The 10,094-nt window shown below is 37.8% G+C and overlaps 1 protein-coding gene across 1 annotated transcript; it reads left to right on the top strand.

Moving 5' to 3' along the window:
• The first annotated feature begins 260 nt into the window (after positions 1–260).
• Positions 261–1,952, top strand: LOC126891841 (zinc finger MYM-type protein 5-like). The gene is made up of 2 exons (XM_050661164.1): positions 261–525; positions 1,320–1,952. Exons 1-2 carry the CDS (start codon positions 276–278, stop codon positions 1,937–1,939), a joined length of 870 nt encoding a protein of 289 aa, XP_050517121.1. The 5' UTR covers positions 261–275; the 3' UTR covers positions 1,940–1,952.
• Positions 1,953–10,094: the final 8,142 nt, after the last annotated feature.

The following is a 10,094-nucleotide window of genomic DNA, read 5'->3' as shown; positions in this document are numbered from 1 at the left end:
TTGTAAAGAAGTAGAAGAGTGAAGAGTATTGAGTATTAGAAATCTGTAAATATTAGTAGGTAAATAGTGCAAGTATTGTTATACTTATAAGTGGACTTGTTGAAATAAAGTAGTAGTTTAAAGTTTTAAAGTGAGTTGTTGGTTTATTGAAGAACGAAGAACCCACGGAAAATACGACGGGTAAAAGGCGTAACAATATTCAATATTGTTCATCCCAGTCAGTTAGTTTAAACTGTTTAAAGTGTCGAGTCCAGTGTCGCAAAATTTTCAACACTATGAGTGACGGCCGAAAACGATTAAGTGGAGCGCAATACAACACGCTTGCTGAGGAAAAGCGGAGAAAACTTCATGCAGTTTTAGACAAAACAAAAAAATTAAACAACTATTTTTTAATTAAACCTACAACTACAACTTCCAAAGCGCAAACACATGATTCGGATTCGGAATCGGAGACTGTTACTGCTGTGTCTGCTGTACCTATACCACCAGATAATGCGGAAGCGATGGACACGGAGCCAAGTGAGAGTGAGTATCGATTATGTCATTATGTGAAAAAATGTGTTTTTTAACTACATTGCTACTCTTTGACTCTTTGGGCATCTCTTTGGCTCTTTGGCATATTTTAAATTTTCATTTAAATGTCGGTCGGTCTTGACGGTCCAGTTAGCTGGGGCTCAGTCGATCGACAAGTTTAGTGGATTTGCGATTTGCGGTCGCTGGTTCGAGCCTCAGCTAGGTCATGAAATTTATAAAAGGCCAACGCCGTAGTATAAAACTCAATAGAGTCTACGGCTTGGTCTGGAATAAACTGGCGTCTGATCGGCCTATGGAGGAGCGGTACGGGAAGGGATAAGGGCTTCCGGCTTGGTGATACTCCTCCATAGATCCCTACCGAAGGGCGTTGACGCCTAAGAACGGTGTATACATTTAAATGGAATGCCCTGATTCTGATTGCCCTGTATATTTTGGGCTGAAATGAAACATCATTTTCTCAATTTTCGACACTTATATGGTATCTTCGTTTCTTCGTACGTAACTGTTAATAATTGTTAGTCCTATCAAAAAAAATCATTGGGGGTAACTTTAAAACGGTAAACACAAATTTTAAAATTACCATCTCGTTTATGATATGGGGGAAAATAAAAAAATTACAATTTTGAAATGACTTCATAAATCCTTAATTAGTAGAGTTACAAAAAAATGTTTGATGTAAAATTTTATTTATGAAAGTTTTACAATATTATACCATCTTCGATTATCAAAATGCAAATTTTTAGTTTAGAGGCATATTCGCATATTCGCATATTTTATTGTTCTAGGGTCAGAATCTAAAATAGAAGCATCTGCATGTGCATCAGCTTCAGTAAATCCACAATGTTTACAAGCAGTTATCAGTAACGACCCTGCCGAATGGAAGGCCAACGATGCTACTATCGATTATTTGTTGTCCTTACCAAATGAAATATGCCAAAATACAGATGAGGATTTTTCACTAACAAAAACTGTTATTGGCAATAAGACACGGTATCTTACTAAGAACGTTTTCCGTCGGAAACTTGCCAATGAGGAAGAACAACCTCGTAGATACTTAATATATTCACCATCAAAGAAATCCCTGTTTTGCATTCCATGTCGTCTTTTCGGAGGAACCTCAAAAATGGCCACTGATGGCGTAAATGATTGGAGTAATGAAAATAAAATTTTGAATTTACATGAAAACTCCCACGAACACGCCAAATCCCAAGTAACCTTATTGCGGCGTCAACAAAAGCAAAACCAAATTGATTCATTGCTGTGTCAGCAAATAAGACTCGAAGAAGATTACTGGCGAAAAGTGTTAAAGCGGGTGGTTGCAGTGACTAAAAATTGGCTTCCAGAGGTTTACCGTTTAGAGGAACAGTTGAAAAATTCGGCAATCCAAACAACGGAAACTTCATGATGTGTCTGGAGCTCATAGCGGAATTTGATCCGTTTTTAGCCACGCATGTATCTCAGCACGGAAATCCGGGAAGTGATAAAACGTCATACCTCTCATCTACAATATGTGAAGAATTTATCGACTTAATGTCGACTGAGGTTCTGAATCACATTATGTCCGAAATTGGAAAGTCAAAATACTATTCAATTATAATTGACTCAACACCCGACATGGCACATATTGATCAATTATCCGTAATCATCAGATATGTTACAGAAAATGGAAAACCAGTAGAGCGCTTCGTTGGCTTTTTGCCAAATGTGGGACATAAATCTGAAGATATGGAAAATGCTGTAATTTCTAAATTGGAGAAGCACAATTTGGAATTAAAACATTGTCGAGGTCAGTCCTACGACAACGCTAGTAATATGTCCGGCTGTTACAGTGGTTTACAAGCAAGGATTTTGAAACGCAACCCGCTCGCTGATTACCTACCATGTGCCGCCCATTCATTGAATTTGGTTGGCGTCTGCGCTGCCGAATGTGCCGGAGAGGCTGTAAGGTTTTTTGAAACGGTGCAGAGCCTATATACTTTTTTCTCGGCGTCTACTCGTCGTTGGGAAATTCTACTTTCCAATTTAAAACCCGGCGATAAAGTTCCAAAACGGGTCGACGGAACAAGATGGTCTGCACGCCATGATGCTTTAATGCGCTTACGCGGGAGCTGGAGCAATTATTTAAATGCTTTGACAACAATTGAAGAAGCGGTTTCAGAAAAACCAACGGTTCGAACGGAGGCAGCTGGGATTAAACGTCACTTAAACCGTTTCGAATGTGCCTTCATGTCGGTTTTTTGGGAAGTGATATTAGAGCGTTTCCATAAAACCAACAAAACTCTTCAGGGCGTCGATATCGATACTGGCGACGTAACTAGACTCTTTTTATCATTGATAAATTTTATCAAATCTTTGCGAAATACTGCCATGTTTGAAACGTACATTGACAAAGCCAAAAATATTATGGATGAAAGATACGATGATGACCATCAAAGAAATCGGAGACGTAAACTTTTCCCAGATGAAAATAGGGATGGTGACACAATTCTGACAGGAAGGAAACAGCTAAAAGTGGACACACATTTTTCTATACTTGATAGGGTTTCAATGGAACTGAACAAAAGATATGAAGCATATGACAGTGTTTTCAAAAAATTTGGATTCTTTTACGTTATAAAAGAAAGTTCGCAAGAACAGTTAATCAAAAGTGCCAGGTACCTACAGGAATGTTATAAGGACGATCTGGAGGATGCGTTTCCAACAGAATGTTTGTATTTCTCGGAACTGTTAAAAGAAACAGACATAAAATACGAAAAATGCACTTTATCAAATATGCTCTCGCACATTCGACAATACAATTTGGAAGCAGTTTTCCCCAACGTTGAAATCGCCCTACGTATATTTGTTGCTATGGCTGTCACAGTTTGTTCGGCGGAGCGCTCATTTTCTACCCTCAAACGATTAAAGACGTATTTAAGATCAACAATGGAACAAGAGCGATTAAATGCATTGACAATTTTGACGATAGAATCTGATTTGACAACAAGCTTAGATTTTGATATTATAAACTCGTTTGCGGCTATGAAATCCCGGCGAAAACTAATATAATATTATTATAGTTCATATAGTGGTGAAAATAAATATTTAAATTTAAAATTCTGGTTTTATTGCTGTTTTTACCTAGCTAACCTAAGGGCGGCATTTTTTAACTGGCGTAGGGCGGAAAATTGGTAAATCCGGCACTGTATGCAGACTACTTTATAAAGAATAACTTTTTTTCGTAAAATTGATATTAAAAAAGTTTCCCATATGGTTCCAAGTTACGCAGACACACTGTATATTTTTAACTTGTAATTATTAAGTGTTTAATACAGGCTTTGAAAAATATTCGTTAATTTTATTGCTCGTGCTCCCAACGAGGATTTTTTAATATTAGTTTTTATTTTATAAGACCTTTGTTTAAATCTTTTAATCAGAGATTTGTTAAATAAGCACACAAATATATTTTTTCGTAAAATATTATAAAGTAAAAGATAAATAAAAATAAAATCAACTACGATTTGTCATATTCCATAGTTTATTATTATTTATTTTGTTTTTAGTATACATTTTGTTTGTTCAGCAAGTATGTCTTTCTCTTATGCAGTTTTGATAGTTTATTTTTGATAAAAATATAAGCACAAATTTAAAATAAAATAAAGTTTAAATCGTTTGAGGTCTTTCTTCACTCGAATAAAATTGCATATTTTTTTTATTGCGATAATTACTTGCACCCACTTTTACGTACATAGGATGAACATGTAAACTCAGTGTCAAGTTTAAATAACTAATATACATTTTAAGCAGAAAAACAGTTAATGTGACCCCCATAAATGTGGCAACGCTGCGTGGTGCCTGTTTGTAATTTATTATCAAAATTTTATACAACTTGGATGCCTCTTTATCAGATATTTTCGGGGTGCCGAAATATCAATATTTATTATATACAATATACACCGGGAGCTACATTGACGTCGGTTTACTGGGTGCCTGTAGCTACAGTTACTATGTATATATATATATATATATATATATATATATATATATATATATATATATATATATATATATATATATAAAAACAAAATATGCACAAGGTGGAATGCAACCATAGACACGTGTTTCTGACTTATTAGTCGTCATCAGTATGATATAGCTAATAAGTCAGAAACACGTGTCTATGGTTGCATTCCACCTTGTGCATATTTTGTTTTTCATACTTATTGCGAGCCATGCCGATATTTATTAACTCGCGCTAACCTCTCCCTATATATATATATATATATATATATATATATATATATATATATATATATATATATATATATATATATATATATATGCTTTCTGTTGTTTTCCGGGTTTGACTCCGCGGTGAATAATTTTGGTTTTGATAAAAACCATTATTTTGACGACGTTTCGGCAAGATCTCACTTGCCATTGTCAAGTCAGGTAGTTCCGCTTCTCGCTGCTGCTTGAAGTAAACTGAATTTTTACTCACGATACCGTCGCTTATGTAGTTGATTCTGATGCTGCTTGCCCTGCGCGAACTCTGGCTCTTGTTATTGGTCCGGTGTAGGTTGCAGTCGTCGGCGGGATGTTACGCGTGGATGTTGCGGCCTGATTTATTTTGGTCTTTTTCTTCAATACCGTTTTCCAAGTTGTAGGAAGCCGTTGCGCATCATCTCTTTGGTTTAAGCCGTTGGGATTTCTTTCAATTTCTATCGATTCTCTGATTTCCCGTTTTCTTTTTATTTCGATGTTAGCTAACATCGTTGTTTGGTTCAGGTTTATTGTGTGTCCTGTATTTGCGACATGTTGAGCCAGGGATGACGTGGTTTCTCCCCTTTCGATAGCATTTCGGTGTTCTTCTCGTCTTACCTGGATTCTTCGGTTGGTCTGTCCACTGTACGACTTTCCACAATCCCCACACGGAATCTCGTATACACCTTGGCTTTCTAACGATATTTTGGTCTTTGGTGTTGGTAAAATAGTTGAGATCTTTCTGTCCGTATTAAATATCGTTTCTATGTTGTGTTTTCTCAGCACTCTCCCTATTTTCTCTGTCGTACCCTTCACATATGGCAGAATGGTTTTGCCGATCGGCTTATTGTCTTCTGTAGGGTCCTTATCTCTTCTTCGAGCATTTTGAGCTTTTTCGATGTTGTATGTTGAGAAGCCGTTTTTTCTTAACGCTGTTTTCACGTTATGCATTTCTTCATTTTGATGTTCTTGGTCTGTCAGTCTTTCGGATTTTGTAATCAAGGTTTTGATGACTGAATGCAATTGTGCAGGATGGTGGTGTGAAGCAGCATTTAGATATCTATCGGTATGTGTCGGTTTCCGATACACTGTATGGCCTATGTGTCCGTCTTGTTTCTTTATTATTAACACGTCTAAGAATGGAATTTGATCGTTTTCTTCCAGTTCCATGGTAAACTGAATTTTATGGTGGATATTGTTGATGTGTTCTAAAAAAGCCTTTAGTTTTTCTTCTCCGTGGGTCCAGATAATAAAAGTGTCATCCACGTATCTAAGCCACAGTTTGGGTTTGTATTCAGCTGTTTCTATTGCCCGCTGTTCTATTTCCTTCATAAACAAGTTCGCTATTACTGGTGACAGTGGAGAACCCATCGGTGCTCCCTCAATTTGTTTATATCTTTGTTCCTTATAGATGAAATAAGTGTTATTTAAACAGTGTTTGGTTAGGTTTAGTGTATCCGGTGATATTGGATACTTTTTGCTTATGATGTCCAGTGATTCATCTATAGGAACATTCGTGAAAAGTGAGACAACATCGAAGCTGACTAGCAAATGTCCCGGCTCAAGAGTCACACCTTTTATACGCTCGATGAAGTGGCTCGCGTTCTTGACGTAAGAATCCGCTTCTTCCGCGTATGGTTGCAGCTGTTGGGCCAGAAATTTCGCCAGCGGTTGTAAGGGAGATCCGATGGAACTCACAATTGGTCGCAGTGGTAATCCTGCCTTGTGTACCTTGGGTAGGCCGTAAAATTTTGGGCATCTAGATGACTTCTCTCTATGTATGAGATGGACCTGTTGTTCTTTATTGATATTTGAGGCTTTGATCTTGGCTTTTGTTATTTTCTCTAGACAGGTTGTCGGGTCTGACGAGATGCTTTGATATGTTGTATCATTTAAGATGTCGTTTATTTTGTTTCGTAGTCTTGAATATTCATCACTACCGTAGCGTTGCCTTTGTCAGCTGGAAGCACGATGATTTCTTTGCTGTTCTTCAAATTATGTAAGGCTTCTTTCTCTTCCCGTGTTAAATTTCTTTTTGGTGGTTTAGCTGTTCTTAATATTTTTGATACGTCTTGGCGTATGATCTCGGCTGTTTCTGCTGGGAGATTAGTAATTGTAGTCTCTACCTCAGTAATGATGTTCTCTACGGGAATGTATGTAGATGCAACAGCAAAATTGAAACCTTTTGCAAGAACACTATTCGTGGCTTCATCCAGTGTCAGATTTGAAAAGTTATATACTAATTTGTTTGTTTCTATTTGTGGATTTTCTTTCTTTTTTGGCCGCTGTTGTAGTAACAAATTTTCAAACTTTTTAATTTGTTTGGTCTTAGTGAGATCAGCATCTGTTTCTGCTCGAAAGTTTGTCAGTTGTTCAAAGAAATTCCATAATGTTGGATGGATTGTGTTACTTAGTTTAAGATGCAGCTGTAATGATTCTGCATTCATTTTGTCGATGTCTCGTCTGGTATCATGGATTGCCTCTCTAATAAGCGCCAGGCTTGCTCTTCTTAAGATGTTTTTAGTTTTATAATTGTTTTTGTGAAAAGTGAGCTTCACACAAGTCGGTATAATGCTTTCGTCACTGAGTTTACTTCAAGCAGCAGCGAGAAGCGGAACTACCTGACTTGACAATGGCAAGTGAGATCTTGCCGAAACGTCGTCAAAATAATGGTTTTTATCAAAACCAAAATTATTCAACGCGGAGTCAAACCCGGAAAACAACAGAAAGCACATATAGCTCCCGCGGAAACTTCAAGTGTAACATAATTAACCTCTACGGGGAGGAAATTCTACCAGACATCAGAAGATACGAAAAACTACGATCGAAACGAAGGACGTTGTTATGCAACCTTACGTTTTTAGAACGCTGCCGTGACGAAAGCATTATACCGACTTGTATGAAGCTCACTTTTCACAAAAACAACTATAAAACTAAAAACATTTTAAGAAGAGCAAGCCTGGCGCTTATTAGAGAGGCAATCCATGATACCAGACGAGACATCGACAAAATGAATGCAGAATCATTACAGCTGCATCTTAAACTAAGTAACACAATCCATCCAACATTATGGAATTTCTTTGAACAACTGACAAACTTTCGAGCAGAAACAGATGCTGATCTCACTAAGACCAAACAAATTAAAAAGTTTGAAAATTTGTTACTACAACAGCGGCCAAAAAAGAAAGAAAATCCACAAATAGAAACAAACAAATTAGTATATAACTTTTCAAATCTGACACTGGATGAAGCCACGAATAGTGTTCTTGCAAAAGGTTTCAATTTTGCTGTTGCATCTACATACATTCCCGTAGAGAACATCATTACTGAGGTAGAGACTACAATTACTAATCTCCCAGCAGAAACAGCCGAGATCATACGCCAAGACGTATCAAAAATATTAAGAACAGCTAAACCACCAAAAAGAAATTTAACACGGGAAGAGAAAGAAGCCTTACATAATTTGAAGAACAACAAAGAAATCATCGTGCTTCCAGCTGACAAAGGCAACGCTACGGTAGTGATGAATATTCAAGACTACGAAACAAAAATAAACGACATCTTAAATGATACAACATATCAAAGCATCTCGTCAGACCCGACAACCTATCTAGAGAAAATAACAAAAGCCAAGATCAAAGCCTCAAATATCAATAAAGAACAACAGGTCCATCTCATACCTAGAGAGAAGTCATCTAGATGCCCAAAATTTTACGGCCTACCCAAGGTACACAAGGCAGGATTACCACTGCGACCAATTGTGAGTTCCATCGGATCTCCCTTACAACCGCTGGCGAAATTTCTGGCCCAACAGCTGCAACCATACGCGGAAGAAGCGGATTCTTACGTCAAGAACGCGAGCCACTTCATCGAGCGTATAAAAGGTGTGACTCTTGAGCCGGGACATTTGCTAGTCAGCTTCGATGTTGTCTCACTTTTCACGAATGTTCCTATAGATGAATCACTGGACATCATAAGCAAAAAGTATCCAATATCACCGGATACACTAAACCTAACCAAACACTGTTTAAATAACACTTATTTCATCTATAAGGAACAAAGATATAAACAAATTGAGGGAGCACCGATGGGTTCTCCACTGTCACCAGTAATAGCGAACTTGTTTATGAAGGAAATAGAACAGCGGGCAATAGAAACAGCTGAATACAAAACCAAACTGTGGCTTAGATACGTGGATGACACTTTTATTATCTGGACCCACGGAGAAGAAAAACTAAAGGCTTTTTTAGAACACATCAACAATATTCACCATAAAATTCAGTTTACCATGGAACTGGAAGAAAACGATCAAATTCCATTCTTAGATGTGTTAATAATAAAGAAACAAGACGGACACATAGGCCATACAGTGTATCGGAAACCGACACATACCGATAGATATCTAAATGCTGCTTCACACCACCATCCTGCACAATTGCATTCAGTCATCAAAACCTTGATTACAAGATCCGAAAGACTGACAGACCAAGAACATCAAAATGAAGAAATGCATAACGTGAAAACAGCGTTAAGAAAAAACGGCTTCTCAACATACAACATCGAAAAAGCTCAAAATGCTCGAAGAAGAGATAAGGACCCTACAGAAGACAATAAGCCGATCGGCAAAACCATTCTGCCATATGTGAAGGGTACGACAGAGAAAATAGGGAGAGTGCTGAGAAAACACAACATAGAAACGATATTTAATACGGACAGAAAGATCTCAACTATTTTACCAACACCAAAGACCAAAATATCGTTAGAAAGCCAAGGTGTATACGAGATTCCGTGTGGGGATTGTGGAAAGTCGTACATTGGACAGACCAACCGAAGAATCCAGGTAAGACGAGAAGAACACCGAAATGCTATCGAAAGGGGAGAAACCACGTCATCCCTGGCTCAACATGTCGCAAATACAGGACACGCAATAAACCTGAACCAAACAACGATGTTAGCTCGAAATAAAAAGAAAACGGGAAATCAGAGAATCGATAGAAATTGAAAGAAATCCCAACGGCTTAAACCAAAGAGATGATGCGCAACGGCTTCCTACAACTTGGAAAACGGTATTGAAGAAAAAGACCAAAATAAATCAGGCCGCAACATCCACGCGTAACATCCCGCCGACGACTGCAACCTACACCGGACCAATAACAAGAGCCAGAGTTCGCGCAGGGCAAGCAGCATCAGGATCAACTACATAAGCGACGGTATCGTGAGTAAAAATTCAGTTTACTTCAAGCAGCAGCGAGAAGCGGAACTACCTGACTTGACAATGGCAAGTGAGATCTTGCCGAAACGTCGTCAAAATAATGGTT

The sequence above is a fragment of the Diabrotica virgifera genome, chromosome 9 (assembly GCF_917563875.1).
Source record: "Diabrotica virgifera virgifera chromosome 9, PGI_DIABVI_V3a".
Classification (NCBI taxonomy): domain Eukaryota; kingdom Metazoa; phylum Arthropoda; class Insecta; order Coleoptera; family Chrysomelidae; genus Diabrotica; species Diabrotica virgifera.
Note: the sequence above shows the minus strand (reverse complement) of the source record. Positions and strands in the feature narration are given on the sequence as shown.

What these genes read in the sequence shown, in the direction of transcription:
- LOC126891841 (XM_050661164.1), top strand. Translation starts at nt 276, where the DNA reads ATGAGTGACGGCCGAAAACGATTAAGTGGAGCGCAATACAACACGCTT. An exon ending in GGACACGGAGCCAAGTGAGA is followed by an intron (nt 526 to 1,319) that starts GTGAGTATCGAT and finishes TTATTGTTCTAG; the next exon opens with GGTCAGAATCTAAAATAGAA.